The 19,418-nt window shown below is 46.2% G+C and overlaps 1 protein-coding gene across 2 annotated transcripts in view; it reads right to left on the bottom strand.

Moving 5' to 3' along the window:
• Nucleotides 1–231: 231 nt before the first annotated feature.
• SHISA9 (shisa family member 9) overlaps nt 232–19,418 on the bottom strand; it is a 278,952-nt gene continuing 259,765 nt past the window's right edge. The window contains exons 4-5 of one of the 2 annotated variants that reach the window (XM_032591655.1): nt 18,539–18,582; nt 232–1,454 (exon numbers count right to left, since the gene is read on the bottom strand). In XM_032591655.1, coding sequence (XP_032447546.1) covers nt 1,075–1,454; nt 18,539–18,582 — 424 coding nt within the window. In that variant the 3' untranslated portion in view covers nt 232–1,074. The remainder of the gene's footprint in view (nt 1,455–18,538; nt 18,583–19,418) is intronic. The other variant, XM_030301523.1, reaches the window with a different exon arrangement.

The raw sequence follows: 19,418 nt of genomic DNA, 5'->3' as shown, positions 1-19,418 counted from the left end.
GGAGAGACAGTTAATGGAGGACTGGTTTCTGTGTTTCTTGTCTCGGAGGCAAGGCAGGAAATAGGGGGCCCTTTTTTCACCTCTTGTCGACTTTTCAACCGTGAATTTTGGTGTCATTGTTCTTGATGCCATTGTTTGTTTCCTAAGTCGCGAGGATTTGGGACAAAAATTGATTTGCCGTTTTGTCTGTTTTGTAGTGGACTTGTATTCGTTTATCTTTGTTCTTTTGTTTTGTTTTGTTTTTTGTTTTTGTTTTTGTTTTTTTAAGAAAAAAGTTATTTAACACTCTCTGGACCCTCTCCCAGCCATAAAAACCTATCCTTCCCATGTCCATGGTCATGGTCTTTACGGGACTTCTCTACAACGTTCTTTCTCATCACTATTGGTGGGTTCAGGGTCTTAGTTATTCCTTGTGAGTTCAAGTGTGTGTTGTTTTTTGCTTCCAACATTGACAATATGAAAAGTACTATAAATAGAAGGGTTGGACTGTCTCACGCTCGTCAAAAGCGTGTTTCCACGTCACTACTTCTCGGGATTAGAAAACACTTATAATGCACACAGATTCCTCCCCAAACAGCTCATATTCTCAAGTACACTCTTGTCGTACCCTCCACGCTCTCCTCTCCCCACACCCCCGGCTCTTTCACCTGGAAACAGACAGCGCGTGGTAAATGGAATATGTGCTCGAATGGACAATTTCTCTAAGTTGTGCTACTTTTAATTCGTCATCATGGATTTCAGTCTTAAGTCAGGAGGAAAAGAAAAAATCAGCCCCACGGTTTGGGCGTGTGAGTCGGCCACCTTGGGCCCGAAGTCGAAAGAGCCGTGCCTCAGTTTCCCCTCTGCTGTATTGCTGAACATCCCTGCTTCGGCCTTGCTCAGCTGCCCGCCGACACATGTTAGGCATGACCCAAGAAAAGCATGATTCCGCGTCGCCAGCAGGTTTATGGTCGGTTGGTATGGGGAGTCAGGGCGTGAGGGAGCATTTCGGGGAGGGCAGGAAGGGTGTGGGCCAGGGATATTTTTTGCCTCTCAGTTGAGTATGGTCTCCAGGATGCTTCCTGTAGTGAAAGCTCAGACAGTCACTTCTGTTTTGCTGTTGGTGATGAAGTATGGCTGTGGGGGTGGGTAGTGCTGGGTGCGAGTCCCCAAGGGGTCGCTGGAGCCCGACTCGGCTACGCCAAGTTTGCCCTTGTTACCGTAAGCCTGCCGCCGGAGAGACTGCTCGTTGGGGTCCCAGCCCTTGAAGTTGGTGGTGGAGTTGTAGGCCAGGGGATGTGGGGGCGTCTTGTTGGTGCGTGACTTCTGTCCATTTTGCTTGGCAGGCCCATGCTCAGGGCTGAAGGCCCGCGGCTCATCTTCCACTCTTACTGGGTGCAGAGGTAGGTTCCCCTTGGCGGCCAGCTCGGCCAGGTGCCGTCGCTTGGAGTAGAAGTCATCATTGACCTTGTCGGCTGTCCAAGGCGGACGTGGAAGGGGAGGAGAGAGCAAGAGAGAGGGAGAGAAAGGAGAGAGAAAGAGAGTTAGGGATTGGCAAGGGTACCAGAGCACAGCATCAAAGTGGGCCAACAGTCCAAACGAGACACACACTAGAAACTCCATCTGGAACAGACAGAAGGAAGGAGGACAGAAGGAAAGAGGCTCATGTTTCTTTCACAATCAAGATCAGGACCAACAAGGTAAGAGCATCTCCAACGGAAACTCTGGATCTCCCCCAGATAAACACTTCTCCACCACGGCGCACCTAGCATTGTACATCCTTGGCTTTTTTACGAAATTCAAGTGTTGTTTCATTATTAAAATCATGCATTCTCATTAGGAGAAAGAGTGAACATCTTGAAAAATATTCGTGTCTGTCACCCACCATGCAAGACCGCTGAAATCAACGCTTAGCTGTTTTTTTCCTCTGGTTTTCTCAGTAAACGTGGTTTAATTTGGGATTTCTATTAGTGTGTTTGATGCCTTTTAGCAGTTAAGCAGGCCTGTGTTCAAACCCCAACTCCACCATCTCCTAGAAGTGTGTGCGTGTGTATATATATTTCATAGGGTTGTTCAGAGGGTTAAATGATATGATGTGCGTGAAGCATTTACATATTAGCCCCTTCCAAGCTAATTATCATTATAAATCACGGCTTAATTTCCACATAACTTTCTATCAAGCATTTCTCCGTGTTGCTACAAACCACTAATGAACACTTTAATGTGTACATAATATTTCATTGGGTAGAACTACTAAAATGAATCGATCCTCCCATTGATGAACAGTGAAGTTTGCTACTGTTGTTGACATAAATAAAGCTGAAATAAGAATCTTCAAGACTAAAGCTCTCTTTGTATTTAGAATTTTGCATTTAGAATAATTCTAAACATATTTTCTTAATCTACATCCAATGATGGCAAGCTATAGCCCCTGGACCAGATGTGGGTGCTGCCTATTTTTGTACATAAAGTGTTACAAGAACACAGTCACAGCCACTCACTTACCTACCGTCTGTGGTTGCTGTTGCTCTACTAGGGTGGTGGGTTTGGGTACATGTGACAGAGACCGTGTGGCCCCGCAAAGCCTGAAATCTCTACTAGCCGGCCCTGAAATGAATTACCTGAAGCGGAATTACATGACCACGGGGTGTAAATATTATCTAGGGTCTTGATACATATTGCTAGCTACGCCACAAAATTGTTACACCAACTTCCACACCATTTCACCACACTATCTCCAGCATGATTTCTTTCTTCCTTTTTTTTTTCCTTCCTTCCTCCCTCCCTTGTCCTCCCCTCCTTCCCCCTTTCTTTCTTTCCTTCCTTCCTTCCTCTTTATTTATCTATTTGATAATTTTATGAGATCTTTTATGTTCTCTTCCAATTCTTTTACTATAAGGTGCTCTACACTTTGAAAATTTATTTCTTAGTGGCAATGCCCGGCTAGCTCCATCGGTGGAGTGTGCAAGTCTTGATCTTGGGGTTGTGAATTTGGGCCCCATGCTGGGTGTAGCGATTACTTAAAATAGATAAGATAAATAACATAAAATGTATTTCTTAGCAATAAACCTTTGAACTTCCATCTCTTGGGGGATGAAAGATATTTGCTGCTTTTTCATCCACACTTACAACATCTCACACTGTGACATGTGAATTTATGTAAATTCATGGAAGCCACTATAGTTCCAGATTTATTTTCCCATTGGCTTCTTTCAACAACCCTCAGGAGTAGGAAAGATGGGGGCTTTAACCCCTGTTTGATAGATTAGGAAATTGTCAAACTCAGACATATGAAGTGATGAACAAAAGTTACCCACAGCTAGTGACTAATCCAGGGGAGAACCGAAGTCCGACAGACATTATTTTATGCGTTTGAAAGGCCGTAGAGGGAAAGCTTCAGTTTTAGGACCAAGGGGACAAAAGTATGCCCTGCTTGCTCCCTCCGTGTCCGTGGCAAATGTCCCTCATGGATCACACTTGTGCTGTCCTGGCAGCCTGGCCTCCACTCAGACTCAACACAGTACCCCAGGAAGCCACATGTTAACCTTTCAGGCTTAATACAGTTTATGTTGGGTTTCTGTCCTCGTTAATGTAAGTACTCCTGGCTGATGTGGTCTTTCAAGAGAAAGTCCCCCTTTCCCATAAATTCTAGAGGTATCTGAAGATACGGAATGTCACTATTAAAAGGAATCTGCTACTAAAGATAAGAATATACATTCTCACCATACCAGGCATTGAAGTGGCAAGAGTTAAACTCAAGTCAGTGTTAGATCTCTATCTTTCTGCCTTCCAGAAGAAAGTGCTAGGTTTCCAAATGCCATAAAGTTTCAACAGAAGGATGCTCTGATATTCCCCCTTGGACTTAGTTGGGGAACATGTATCCAGGTACCTCTAGGACAGATTCACAGGTATCTCCCACTCCAAGTGCCCAAACCTGAACACATCATCATTACAAGTACTGTTCTTCTTCAGGCTCTTCCTTATCTCTCCAATGGGGACGCCAACTAGCTTGTCACTCAAGCCAGAAGCACGGTGGCATTCACTGACTTCCACTCTCCTCCTCTCCTCTATTACCACTAATAAATCACCAAGTCCTTCCAGCTACACATGCAAATGCTTGTCTTGTAACACGGTCCACCTGACCCCCAACTGTGAACATTGTTCCACTTCAGCCACCAAACTGGCCTCCCTTCCTTGAGTGTCATGCCTCCACCCAGTCCATTGTCCACACTGAAGCCAGAGGCCTAATTCTAAAATGCCAAAGTGACCATGTCCCTCATCTACAAAAACCTCCTCAAGCAATTTGCTCATGCAGCCATTCAACACAGTGGCATGGGCCATGTGCTAGGCAGTGGAAATCTAAGGAGGAATCGGAAACAGATGTGGTCCCTGGCCTCATGAGCTGGGCATCTAGTAGGCAGAGACAGATAATGACTAAATAATCTCAGAAATTGCATAAAAGTATACATATGGTAAGTGCTATGAAGAACTATTCAGTATTATGAATATTTATAATAAAGTCTGGTCTGGGAACCAGATGTTGGAGCTTTGAAGGCAGGGACTTTATCTTTGCATCTGTGGGGCTCTCAATCCTGGCAGTACATGCAAATCACAGGGAAGAACTTTTCAAGCATTCAGATCCCTGGATCACTCCCCCAAACCATTCGATTAGAATCTCTGGGCAGGTCTGGCCCAGACACAGATATTCTTTTTTTGTTAAGGCCCCTCCACCCAGGTGATTCTAAAGGTGCAGCCAGAGATGAAACCACAGGCACAGCCCTGGGGTCTAGCACAGTGCTGGCACATAGCTTTTCCTAGACAACTCAAGGGAAGTGGCCTCTGACCTCACTCCTGTTCTCTCCAGCCGCCTCCCACCACCTTCCTTTCTAGGATGTCTAACAAGGTCAGATCCCACCATGATAGGCTCTTCTCCATGGCGTGCATCATAATTACCATTCTGCCCTTGTTAATGTACTTCATTCATTACTATTTATCTCTCCCACTGCAGTTCCAAGAGGACAAGTCCAGGTCAGATTCCTGCCCAATACTTCAGAAGCACTGTCCAGCCTACCTCCTGGCAGATATTAGGTACCCAATCAATATTCAGTGAGTCGATGTAGGAGCAAAATATCATGAATGCACATAGAATATCAGGGCAGTCGTGGGAGTGGAAGCTTCCTTCCCCCATTCCTCCCAGGAGTCTCTTATGAAAGTCTCGCTCACCCTCATTATGTCCCCAGTCATGATCTGGAATCGTTCATTTCCCAGTTCCTCTTTCCACACAATGGAGTAGTCTAAGTTCTGCTCAGAGAAGGGAATGTATTCAAGGTTTCCCATGTCTGACAAACCAAGAAAACTGATTATGCACTAAGTGTCCCGACAGCTGGGATAGGCGATGTTTTCTCAAAAAGTTCTAAAGAGAAGAAGTCACAGAGACATTCAACTCTTGCCAGATCAGTGCAGGGATGGGGAGAGTCCTCCATTAAGAGGAGTCATGTAGTCCCACATGGAGAATCTACAACCTTCTCCATAATCAACCCTGACTTGGTCTCTTGGTGAGCCTGACACTGGGGAGCCCCTGACCACAGAAAGTGTTTGGTACTTGGCGCAAGAGGGGGGTGGGCAGACGAATCTGGGGGTTCTGGAATCAGACAGACCTGTGTTTAGGAGATCTCAGGAATGTTACTTAACCTCTTACAGCTTTATTTCCTTTTGTGTGAAATGGGGATAAATCAGGTTTGTTATGAGGAATAAATTATATGGGATCTATAAGCTACATAGCATAGTTCTGGAATGCAGGAACTATTCGATACATATATTTCATCTGTCTTCTGGCTTATGAAAGAACTGGATTAAATCCAACAGACATTTATTGAGCACTCACTCTGTGCCAGTCAACTTGCTAAGTACAAAGGGGGCATTGATCCAAAACAACCATCCTTCTTTCCTTTCTTCCTTCCCCCTTCACTTTCCTCCACCTACCCTGTGTGTTGGCCTCGTTTGCCCTATGAAGTGGCCTAAGAAGGGGACTTGATCTATTTGGGATGATTAGGGAAGGCCCCCTCGGGGACGTGCCTTTAGCTGCCAGCTGGAGGTAAAGAGTAGCAGAAGCAGAATTCCAGGCCAGGGCACATGTGGTTCTTATAGCAAACACAGCCACAGTACTTTGTGGTTCCATCAAGAGGTGCAATGTCTTTCCCCATCCTTTGAAGCTGGCCTGCCCGTATGGCTGGCTTTGACCAGTAGCATGACCGGTGATGTCACTCATGTGCTGAACTGGGGCTTTTTTAAGAGTTCTACAGTTTCTGCTATCAGGCTTTTGGATTCCTGCCTCCATGTGCAGAAGGAAGCCCAAACCACAGCCTGCTAACTGCCAGATACTGAGTGAGGCCATCCTAGACCACACAGCCATCAGCCCACCTGCCAGCGGACTCCAGACACCGAGTAAAACTGGCTGAGAACAGCCACTCCAGCCCAAACCAGAAGAAATGCCAGCTGACACAGAATTACGAGTCCGATAAGTGGTGGCTATATGAAGCCACTGTCCTTTGGGATACTTTGTTAGGCAGCAGTATATGACTGATACAGAACAGCATTTGCAAAAGCCCTGAGGTGGGAAGGAGTGTGGCAGCTTCAAGAAACAGACAGGATGCCTAATTTGGTAGAGTGAAGAAGGCAGGGGCTCACCAGACCATCTAACGTCTTGCAGGCAACACTGTATCATTCACAACTATTGATTTGTCTGACCATCTTCCCTCCACTAGACTCTGAGGTGTTTGAGAGAAGTACAGAGATGGCACAGATTTGTTGCCTGGGGCATGACACTGTTCCTCAAACAGTGATTTTCAAGAGTATTTCAATAACAAGAATGTGGATGGTGGTGGATGAACTGTTCCCATAACCAGGAAATGCAATTTTCGTGACGCTTTCTTTCCAGTGCTTTTGGTCTGCTCTAACTTGGCTCCGGAGGGGGAAGAAATGCCTACCTGACCTCTCCTGGCTTTGTGCCGTATGGTCCCTGTCAGTCTATCAAAACACCTCTTGTGAAAGAAATAACAGATTCATTGAACAGCCTTGAAAGCCCCATTAATAAATACATTAACCTAATCAGCCCCGATACCTCATGGGCAGATGGCTGACAAGCCAACCAAGAAAAAGATGTGTGAGCCTTTCAACAACATTGGCCCTCTCTAGTTTGATTTTTCTTCATTTAAAAAGAGGAAGAAAGAATGAAAAAGGTGCTTTCCTTCCAATAAGCCTCATTGCCTTGAAGGAACCAAGGCTGTAATATTAAACTGTACCTTCCTCCATCTGTCTTTCCCTTAATTAGCAGCAGACACCTGTACAGGTGCAGGGTGGGATAGAGCCTCACTTCCGTGGGGATGGAGAGAGTCAAGGTAAGAACCAGTTTCCACAACATGCCGCACATCTGGGGGTCTCAACATGTGGCCTCCCACCTACCTTCTTTCCCAGGGCCAAAGATGTCTTAAGGAGAGCTTCCTACAGCTCATGACCACTTGGTGATATTCTTGGGTCTCAGGTGATGAATTTAACCTGGTAAGCAATGCCCCAACCAACCTAAGCTTTTGCTATTCCTCACTGGCCCCGGTCTTTGGTCCAAGAATAGGCTGAAAGCAAGTGATAAACCTTCCCATTACACTTAAGAATAAAATCCAAGTTATTTGCAGTGGCCCCAAGGTCTGCGTGACCTGATCTCTGGCTACTTGTCCACCCGTGTCTCTTCCACACTTTCTATGAACCCGTCACAAAGTGTATTCATTTTCCAGGGCTGCCATAACAAATTACCACAAATTGGGTGGCTTAAAACAACAGAAATTTATTCTTTCACAGATTCCAGAAGTCTGAAAAAAGTCTCAGCAGGGCCATGTTCCCTCTGCAGGCTCTAGGGGAGGATCCTTCCTCACCTCTTCTAGCCTCGGATAGTCGCCACAATCCTTGGTGTTCCTTGCCTTTTGCCTCATTCCAATCTGTGCCTCAAACTCCACCTGGCCATCCCCTGTGTGTGGGTCCATGTGTCCAAATTTCCCTCTTCTTATAAGGACATCAGTCACTGCATTAGGAGCCACTTGAATCCAGTATGACCTCACCTTCACTTATTACATCTGCAAAGCCCCTATTTCCCAGGGTGGGGAGACGTTCTAATTTCTGAGTGGTACAGATTTGGAGGGATACTCTTCAACCCGGTTCGCACAGGATTCCTTTCTGTTCCTGAACACACCAAGCTTTTCCACATGTCAGAGCCACTGAATTGTGTCCTAGCTGCCCAAAGGCTCTTCTTCTTGGTTGCGTATCTGCATCCCTCTTGTCATTTGGTTCTCTGATCCAAGGCCACTTCCTCCTAAAATTCCTCTTGATGACCCAGCCAAAAGAGAGCCCTCTCCACCCCCAGTTGCCCTTGTCACTTCTCCCCATCTTGTATATTCTTAACTCTGTGTCATTTTGTCAAGTTATCTTTCTTAGTTACTTGGGTACTGTCTGTCTACCTTGGCTAGAATATAAGCTCCAATTAGGGTAGAGGCCATTATCAGCTCTGCTCACTACTGTATCTCCAACACCTAGCCCAGTGCCTGGCATATAGTAGGGGTACAATGATTCATCTGATGAAGGCAAGGAAGCGCTGGAAATAGTTCACATACCAACAAACAACATTCTCTAGAATATTAGAAATGGGCAGAATGTCTCCTGTTCAGGCCATCTACTGTGTCATGGTTAATTTTATGCATCAACTAGGATGGGTCCACAGGTGTCTGGATTAATTTTTATTTCTGGGTGTGCCTATGAAGGTATTTCCGGATGTACTCAGTAAAGTAGATTGCCCTCCCCAATGTAGGTGGGAATTACCTCATGTGTTTGGGGATGAAATACAACAAAAATCAGAGGAAGGGAAGATCCATGTCCTTCCTGACTGCCTGGCATTGGTTTTCTGCCCCTGGACTAGGAGAGGCATTGGTTTTCTGCTCCTGGACTGGGAGTTACCCCATAGGCTCCCCGGGTTTTCAAGCCTTCGGACTTGGACTGAAATCACCCCACTGGCTTTCCTGAGTTTCTAGCTTGCAGACAATAGATCATGGGACTTCTCAGCCTCCATAATCACATGAACCGACACCCCATAATAAATCTCCTTTCATATATATAGATATCCTATTTTTCATATATATGAATATTTATAATATTCATATAGATACATACATATATATGAGATTTATTATGGGGAATTGCCTCAATCAAACTGATAATATATATATATATATATATATATATATATTATTCATGTGTGATATATAGGAATATATATAAATAATAGGATGTATCTGTGTGTCTGTAGTTCAATTTCTCTGGAGAACGCTAATACATAGTCCGCATCATGGAAGACTGACCTGTGCCCTGTGCTTTACAGAAACTTAAGGAATAAGCAGTGGTTAAGTTCCTTTATTTCTGGGGCAGGAGAACCTGGTGCTGCCCAGCTCCATATCCCTGGCCATAGTCTTGCAGAGGCATGACTGCAGAGGGGCAGTTCATTCAAGGAAGCAAGATGAAGGTGGGTGAAGGAGGCATGGGCTGGTTAGAGACTGCTTCGCTAGAGCAGAAATCTGGCCTCCCTCCCAGCTCCCCCAGTGGTAAACTGAGTAAAAGCTCATCTTTATTAAGTGTGTGCTCTGTTCTAGATACTTGGCTAGGGAATTTGTTAACCCGTGTAATACTCTCAATACAGTACTAAGGTAGGTGCCATCATCAGTCCCATTTTATAAATGGGGAAACTGAGGCTACAGAGCTTTGGCAACTTGTCCAAGCGACGGTACTGGGATTTGAACCCAGGACACCTGGCCGAATACCAGGTATCCTGGAAATTGTGAATTTGTGGCTACAGCACTCACCACTTCCCTGGTTAGGCTGCCTGCCTTATGAAGAATAGTCTTGTTTCCTTTTGAAGGTTTTATCTGTGGGAAAACATCCCCCTAAACTAAAGAAAATGGAGGGCAGAATGAGAATTATGCAGAAAAATCACTTTTCTCAATTCCCCCTCTCCAGACATCAGGGGTGGGGGTGTACAGGTAAGTTATCATATTCTCAAGTAAGACATATTCCCATGTCACCATGGGAAGTTTAACAAAGCCCCAAATTCCCTCTTAAGGCAAACTATGTTTATCTTCTTCTTTGAGGTGAGGAGGGAGCTGGGGGTGACATGAGACTCTCCCTGCCAGGTTGTGACTCTTCCAGCATTCAAATTGGCTAGTGAACAGGTCTTGTGCATTTCTGAGGGGCACTGACCAAAAGCAGACCAGCTATCCCAGAGCTGGGCTGGAAAAAAACATTCACTTCTCACAGAACTGAGAGAAGACGGAAGTTCCTTCCTCATCACTCAGGGCCAGGCACTCTCCATATTATGTCATGTATCTGGCTCCCACCCCATCCCAAGCCAATGAGGCAGATGTGCTTGCCTGGGCTCTTCACGCTACATCATGCTGATTCCCTCAATGTAGTGGGATATTTTCAGATATTACCCAATATTTCCTTTTCTTGTGGTTCTAGCATCCCCTCCCCATCATCCAGAGAGCAGCAATCAATTTCAATGATGACAGAGAGCCAAAGTGTTGGTTTTGAATCCTACACCGGGCTCTTGACAGCCATAGCAGAGCCTGAGACTCAAAAGGCAAGGCTTCAGCATTAAATTTCAGGAATTAGAAGGATTAATGAGCAAAAGAAAGAAGTATTAATGAGGCTACACCTTGAAGGATGCAGTGCATCAGGTCTGGAAGAATCTAACGATGTCTGGAAGAACTCCCACCTGATTTTTTGTGACTGTAAATTCTTCCTTACAATATGGCGGAAAGAGCCTACCCTTTGAAAGAAGATGGATCTGGGTTCAAATCCCAGGTTTTCCACTTACAAGCTGGAGACGTTGAGCAAATAACCTGATCTCTCTTAAGGTTACCAACAAAATTGAAAATAAAACAACCAGGGTTACATGGCAGGAGTGTGAGGGTACCAAAGGGAATCATATACAATAGCAATGTCCTTGCCTCGTAAGTAGGTATTCAACAGACAGTAGCTGCTGTTGCTGTCATTGTTCGAAAGGAAAAGAAACTCACATGGGGATACTAAGACTGACTTTGAAGGGTGCAGTACAGGAATAAAGGAGACAAGGCAGGTTAAAGCACAAACCATTACGCATGGCAGAAGGCAGGCCTCCTTAAATGCACATCTCCTGGGAAGGTGTAGCACGTGGTCATTTGACTCTCGGGTCTCTTTCTACCCTTTTCTCTTGGGCACATGGCCACCCAGCTCTGAGCTACATTTCCTCACCCTTCTCAGAAGCTCAATTTGGCCATGTAGTTCATCTCTTGTCCATGAGAGGTTAGCAAAAGGGATGCACCGAATTTTCCACTTCACCTTACTTGCTTGCAAGAAAATCATTTCCCCTGGGTGTCCTCTCTTCCGCCTTCTCATAGCCTATGACAGCCACCAGCTACAACAATGCAGCCGAGGACAATCCGGTAGAGGGTGGTAGAGAAACAGTGTTGGAGGAACCTGGGTCCCCGTGGGACAGTTTGGAGTCAAGCTGCCCCACCAACCACCCCCCCTCGGGACTATAACAGAGATATACTTCTTTCCCTCAAGCCACTGTATCTGTAGGGACCTTTGGCTCAGTAGGACAGTATTTGCTTTTTACTTATACAGGAATATTTTCTGGGTCTCTACTTCTTTTTCCTCCCTCACAAGCTAAATTAAACAGCAAAAGCGGGGACAGTTCATGTTTAAAAAATACCCAGGTATTTCTCTCTTCTTTTAAAATGCATTCTATAAATCTGTGCAGGTTCCTGAAACTGTCTCAGCAGGCAGAAACAAGAAAGGCAGGAAAAAAGCCTAGCTTCTCAGACAGGAGAGGGCCAGGGAGGAGATGAGAAGGACTGTCTTTATGGTGAATTAGCCCTGTTTCACCTGGTTCTGGGCCTTGCTGAAGAGGCACAAGGAAGAAAAGTCGCATTTGAACCAGGTCCTAATAAAGCTCAGGGCTCCCAGCTTTCTTGAAGTCCTGTGTCTCTCTAAGAAAGAAAATTGTCAAGGGGAGTCCAGGAGCCTGGACCTTTTTTTTTTTTTTTTTTTTTTTTTTTTTTTTGGTCTTAACCCTGAGGCCTTCCACTGCCTTTGCTGGAGAGGATTCTGAAACAGCGCCTGGCTTGGGCTGTGCACCAAAGGTGTCCAGGCTATGCCATGAGCCCCTCTGTTGTGAACTCCAGGCCTCGAACCCTACAGTTCTTTTGTCTTGTCCTTAGGCAGGCCTGCTATGCAGTCACCTCTTTCTGAAAGGCTGTTGAATAAAGATGGGGTCCAGCCATGGCTGCCCACAGAGCCCCCTGCACAGAATGGTCCTGGATGGAAACTGCATTCATTCATTCATCACCCTTCCATGCATCTCACACTGCTGCTCCAGAGATGGAGATACTTCTTTTCAGAAATTCCTGTGTGTGGTTTATCTCGTGATCAACCTCCCCTCTGGTGAAATTTTATGCAACTGGGTTTTTTTTTTTAAATTTTTTTAATCTTTATATATTTTTGAGAGAGAGACAGAGCATGAGCTGGGGAGGGGCAGAGACAGAGGGAGACGCAGAATCAGAAGCAGGCTCCAGGCCCTGAGCTGTCAGCACAAAGCCCGACAAGGGGCTCGAAATCATGAAGCGTGAGATCATGACTGGAGCCGAAGTCGGATGCTCAACCGACTAAGCCACCCAGAAGCCCCAAGTTTTTTTTTTTCTTAATGAAACAAATACAGGTTATTATCCTTAATACAATGCACCTCCTTCCCAAATGCTATAGGCAAAGGGCCATCTCAAAGATAATCGTAAGGTTTGGGATCCTATGTTAAATTGACGCATGAATGGCTTCAATTCCTCACCCTTCCCTGTATCCATGCTCTTTTTATGTGACTTTGAAACTCACCCCAAAAGAGGAAGATCTTTTTTTCCCACCAGCGGATTCGGAGTTCATCCATGTGATTAATGAATGGTAGAAGACATGACATAACAGAAGTTTGATAAAGTTCTTTGTGTTTCTCTTTTGCATCTATGTCATCGTCATGAGATGTCTAGGCTACCCTCTCTGAGGATGAGACACCTAGAGCAGAGCCAAGTCACCCCAATCACTCCAGCTAAAACCAGCCTAGATCAGCCAACATCCAGCCACCTCCCAGGTAGATGGGTCAACTCAGCTGAGCTGTGGAGAAACTCCCACGTCAATATAAGTCACTGGTACACAGACACCTAGTCTCAGTAAATGCTGCTAAATAAATGTTAAACCACAAGGTTTGGGGCCACTTGTTATGCAGCATTATTATGGCAAGACTACTGATACAAATACCAATCATTTACTCATCCTACTTCTAGGAAGAGCCCCCTAGGTGGCTCTTTTCAGGTGGGGAATCCACCTGTCTCCTACTGTTGACCCACATGGTTTAGATGACATACCTCTCCACTCTCCCACCCCCAGCTATTCCCCAGTGACTACAATCAACCCATTTCATTGTCCTTACTATAGCAATTTGTTCAGAGGTGGGCACGTGACAAGGCAAGCCAATGAGAGCAAAGCCTGGGATCTGTGGTTACAGAGACAGAAGGGCTAAAGAGATCAATGACCCCCAACCTTCCATTCTATAGGAGAGAAACTGAAGGGCTCAAGGATACCAAACTAGGTGGAAGCAGCAATGGATCTGGAACACAGGTCTCCTGGACTTCCATCTGCTTAATTTATCCATGTCCCAGCACCTCTTCAGAAAAGACTGCAGGATTTCCTGCAAATGCTATGCCTCACTTCACTTAATAATTTGTTAATAAAACGCATACTGAGTGTCTGTTATCTGCCGTGGGTACCATGCAAGATGCCAGCGAAGTTTGGAATGAATAAGATCTAGCTGGCTTAGCCTCTGAGGGGCATATTCTCAAACTAGCATAAAATGTTTACTGCAATCTTACCACGGCGGCCTTTTCTGCAAAGCAGAGAACTTCCCCCATGCCCTATGAGTTCCCAGGAAAGCTCATCAAAACTCCAGTGCTCACTGTGTGCTTTTAAAAGAGGCCATACTTAGGAGCTGGTGGGATTTGATTTTTATTAAAAAAAAATCCCCTCCCTATCCTCCACCTGCTCTGCACCCTCCAGCTCACCAGCAAACCAATAACCCAAATCAGAAAATTGCAAAAGGCTGCATTTCATGAAGTAATGTTCTAAGGTTGCCTTTCCGTGGGTCCTTACCCAAGATGTGCGCACCCCGACAGAACTGCAACCCAAATTACATGTTTTCTACTGCTTTGTGCCTTCTGTAGCATCTCTTGGATGAATATTTATTGAGCTGCATCAATATTCTTCAAAAAAAAGAAAGAACTGGAATTTACTGAGCACCTACTCTGTGCTGGACACGCTCTCAGCCATTTCACTGACACTATCTCACTTAAACCCTCTTAAAGATGGACGAAAAGGCAATATCATCTTTTCCATGTGACAATGGGAACTAAGGCCCAGAGATACTGAGTAATTAGGCCACCAAATTTCTGTGCCACAGCTGATGAGTGTCAGGGCAGGACACCAAATCCAAGACTGTCACCTCTAATGTTCCTACTTTCCAGCTGGGGCTCCAGCTCAAACCCTTAATTAAGAAAACAGTTTTATTTCAGCAAACACCAAAAATACTCATGTTTGGAAGAATGCTGGCATGTGGAATTGGCGTTGTAGGGCAAACTGCGTCTAGGGATTGGGTCTTGGGAAAGGTAGGTCCACACTTTAGTATAGAGAATTATCTAGAAGGTGCAGTTACAAAATGAAAAAAAAAAAAAAGAAACATGATGAAAAGATGTTGAGGTCCCACATCCAGTGGTTCCAGCTTCTTTGCAATGTGTCCAAAGGATTTTCATTTGTAACAAGCATCTCCAGTGATTCTGAGTCCAGGTTTTAAGCCATTCTTTGAAGACTGGGTCCGTGTCCTGGGTATGATAGAATTTTCCCGTGTGACTTCGGACAACCTCATTTATCTCAGGGGACTTGGTTCCCTCATCCATAAAAGCAGAAAGGTTGAATCAGGTGCATTTTCTTCATTGTCACTATTGCCGTGTATTACCTGTATTACCTCATAACATTCCCCCCCCCCCCACCCAAACACGACAGGGTGTGGATTTTCATTGCCTCTGCTTTGGAAATGGTAGAAATGGGTGTTCAGAGCATGTGAGTGGCTTGTGCAAAAGCATATGGTCTGCTTCTGATCACAGCCAGAGTGACTATATCACAGTACACAGCACCATGCTGGCATTTTCCCCAAGTTCAGTGCTCCATTATAGCACTGGACTAAGGGATAGGTCAGGTTCAAACATTCATTTTGCAAATAACCATGTTTCAAAAGACATGGCTTTGTGCTGATAAGGAAAGTCCACTGGGCTTGAGGGGGTAGTGTCTTCCCAGGTGTACTGTCAACAATTATGCCAGGAGTTCCCAGGGCTGGACACGGGTGGAGTAACAGCAGGGACCACTAGGGGGTGGTGTGCATGAGAAACCTCAGAGAAAAATGAATGGCGCGAACCGGTGTGATCTGTTTGCCACGTTCAATCCTGGCAGATATGGTTCACCTCCCAAGGGAATTATAGATCATGCAGGTGGAAACAGGACACTTGCATCTTTAGGGACCTTATCTTTTCTTCTAGGCAGCTATCCTTTCCTTCACCAACCTCCCCACATGGCGCGCACCCCACCTCCTACTCCTCTGCTCCTTCCTGCCCTACGTTCCCAGAGTGGGTTTCTAGCCACATTCATGACCCTGTACGTGAAGATGTTAACTGCGTTTCCTGAAGAGGAGAGAGACCAGACATCAAAAGTGTTTGGGAAATGACGTGGTAGAGTCTGACAGTTTTTGTTACCACGAGATTTTCCAGAGCCTTTAATTTGTTCACCTGGAAATAGTCATAATGATGCCAGTAATAGCCTTCATGCGGTTACCACTTTCCGTATGTCAGGCACCGCACTACGTGTTGTACACGTTACCTTATCTTCACAGCAACCTAGGCAGTGGGTGACAGTCTGGTCTCTGTTGTGCGGATCAGAAAACAGGGACTCAGAGGGGTTGGCTGACTTGCTGAGGGTCACAAGAGTATTGAATGATGAGCCTGATTGTAACCCAGGCGTGCCTGGGGCTAAACCCATCACACCGTGCATGTGTCTCCCTTTTGAGAAGGGAGCGGAATGTGGGAGGTGGGGGCCATCCAAACTCCCCAACCTTGTTATCATGCCTCCTGTAGACTAAGGGTCTGGAGACTGAGTAGAGAACACTAGAGAAAGATCAGTGACGCTAGATGAACTTGGGCCTGGCCAACTCTGAGATACCTTTCCTCATGTAGACTCAGGGTCTGGAGACTGAGTAGAGAACACTAGAGAAAGATCAGTGACTCTAGAGGAACTTGGGCCTGGTCCACTCTGAGACCCCTTTCCACCCCCCCACCCCCAAGACAAGGCAGGATAAATAAAGATGCATTTAACAGGACAGGTGAAATTAGCCCAGTTTGGGTGGAAAAACAGCTTCCAAGCCCTTGCTTTTGACCCATCCTGAAATATTTCCTAAATGCATCAGACAACAATAAGCTGATATAAAGACAGGGGTGCTGACTGCCTCTAAATGCTGTCACGGGAATCATAATGGCTTTGTTTTTCACACGGGAGAGAAAAAAAAAGTTTATGCCTCAAATTAGTAGGTCTGTCATGTTCCAAATTGTTTGCCTTTCTAAAAATGGATGTTGACATGTAAACAGTTATTACCTAATGCAAGACCCAAAAATCTGCCTCTCTAAAGGCAACAACTGTGTAGTCAAGGGATCCTTAGCAGACTCGTGGGTCTAAGGCTCTCTCTGTGGATATGGGAATACAGTGCATCCCCTTCCCTTCCGTGCTCCCCCCAGAGCTCAGGTTGTTTCTGAGCCACTGAGACCTAGTCAAACTCCCCTCATCAGAACCCTCAGCCCACAGAAAGATCTTTAGAGACCTAACCAGAGGGTGCTAGTTCCCAGCAAGATTTCTCCACTGTGGTGGTTTTCAAAGTGTGGTCCCAGGCCAGCAGCATCCCCTGGGAACCTGGTGGCAATGTAACTCCTCGGGTCCAGACGAAAGCCCAGTGAAATCAGAAGCTCTAGGATGGAGCCCAGGGATTTGGGTTTTAACAATCCTCTGGGGGAGGCTGATGTTGCTCAAGGAGCTGAAATGTGAGAACCAGTGAGGGCCCACTGTTCCCTCCTTCCTGCTCACAGGCACACACTCATGACCTTCTACAGTCCCTTGTCTCCCACTTCATTGTCTTCTGTGTTCTCTACGCACCTGGCCCAGGACACCGCCCACCTGGGTAATCGTAGGAACCCCCCCCCCACCGGGGCAGCAGGGGAGGGGGGAGGGGGGAGGGGGGAGGGGGGAGGGGGGAGGGGGGAGGGGGGAGGGGGGGCTACCTCCAGGCCATTTGCCCCTAATCCCAGCTCCACTTGAAAACCAAAACTATTGTTCAAGAATGCAAAAATGGTACTGCCAGTATCCTGCCTAGAGCCCTGTGAGGCCTTCTAATTTCCCCAGTCCAAGGTCACTAAACAGTTCTTCCTCCACCGCCTTGGGTCAGTGACATCCTCCCCACCGCCAAATCCAACAAAGCAAATGGAGTGAGAGAAGAAGAGAACAGGGTTTCTCGTCTGTTCTGAAAAGAGCTACTCCCATCACACTCAGGTGGGAAATAACCTAGGCATGTGAGTCAGACGGATGCGGGTCCAAACTACAATGCCAGCACTTAGCAGCTGTGGACGTAAGCGAGACACCCTCCCTCAGACGCCCGTGTCCTCATCGCTAACGGGGAAGGACACTGCCTGCACGGCTGGGTCATCAGGGAATTTAGTGACAACAATGATGCAAAGGGCCAGCACCCTGTCTGGCACATGGTAGGGAGTGAGGAGACGCTAGCTACCTCCTGGTCCAGGCACCCAGCTGGTTAAAGTCACAGACTCCACGTGAAGGACTCCTGATTCTCCCCAGACCGCCTCAGGAAAGCTGAACAGAGCAGAAAGGCTAAATCATCCCCAAGACTTGGAGCCAAGAACCTGACTGTGTTTATCTCTGCCTCACAAGGTGTGTTTTCTCCCCTCCTGCATTAATTCACCTTGTGTTTTGCTAGTTTGCTTGGGTTGCTTTCTGAAAAAAATAAAATAAAACATTTCCTGGATGTCTTACCTGGATGGTGTCTGATAGGGACATTTTCCTTCAGGCAATGAATATTGAGAAGGGGGGCGGGTAGCACATTCTTCAACAACAGCCCAGAGCACAGATACATCACACACACACACACACACACACACACACACACACACACACACACACGAACACCTACATGCTGGAACTTAGATGGATTTCAGGTCCACTCAATGGGGACACACGTGTGGCACTGGGTCACACACAGACACCAGGACACTTTGTGCTTTCAATGATTAATGTCAAATGTGACAAGACCTAGACAAAAGAGCTAGAAAGAGCCGTACAGTACCTTTTGGTGACTTAAGTGTCGCCACTGCCCAGTCACCATCAGAACTTCCTAAAAAAATAACAATCGAGAGATGCTGATCTGCTGGCCGGCTTCTCGTGTTCGCTGCCCTCACCTGCTGCTGGCCCCAGCCACAGCCTCCAAGGCAGGGGGGGAGCAGGCCTCAGGGGCCCCGGGAACAGGGCGAGAGACCAAACGGGCAAATGTCATTCTGTAGGCACTTCCTTCTGCAGCATCAAGATAACACCCAACAGAGGGTCAGAAGAAGTCCCTTGAAAAAGGCCTAGATGTTTTCAGTTACGTCAGGGAGAGAGAGATTTCTCAGGCAGTGAATCTGGCTCTAAATCTCAACCCTCTAAGAAAGAAAGGGAAATGTGAGTTGCATGAGGTCACTTTTGCTAATGACAACACTTTGTTGACAAGATACATTCGGATCCTGTTTTACTGCAATCCCTCTCCTGAAAAAGTTAGAGGGAAATCCAAGGTTGGGCCAGGCTCTGCAGTGACTGCAACTTTACAGGCTGGGTGGCAGGCCCCCAAGGGGTAGGGACTGTCCATGCACATAATCTGTGTATGAAAATACTGATGGGGCGCCTGGGTGGCTCAGTCGGTTAAGCGTCTGACTTTGGTTCAGGTCATGATCTCAGGGTTTGTGAGTTCGAGCTCCACATCGGGCTCTCTGCCCTCAGCACGGAGCCTGCTTTGGATCCTCTGTCTCCCTCTCTCTCTCTGTCCCTCCCCTGACCCTCCCCCTCTCAAAAATAAAAACATTAAAAGAAAAAAGAAAAAAGAAAGAAAAATACTGTTGAATGAATGAATGAATGAATGAATGAACGAACGAACAAATTAAGTTTCTCTGTGAGTCGCTTTTCCTGAGGGAAAT

This window comes from Lynx canadensis, chromosome E3 (assembly GCF_007474595.2).
Source record: "Lynx canadensis isolate LIC74 chromosome E3, mLynCan4.pri.v2, whole genome shotgun sequence".
Classification (NCBI taxonomy): Eukaryota; Metazoa; Chordata; class Mammalia; order Carnivora; family Felidae; genus Lynx; species Lynx canadensis.
This window is presented reverse-complemented; position numbering and strand designations above follow the sequence as displayed.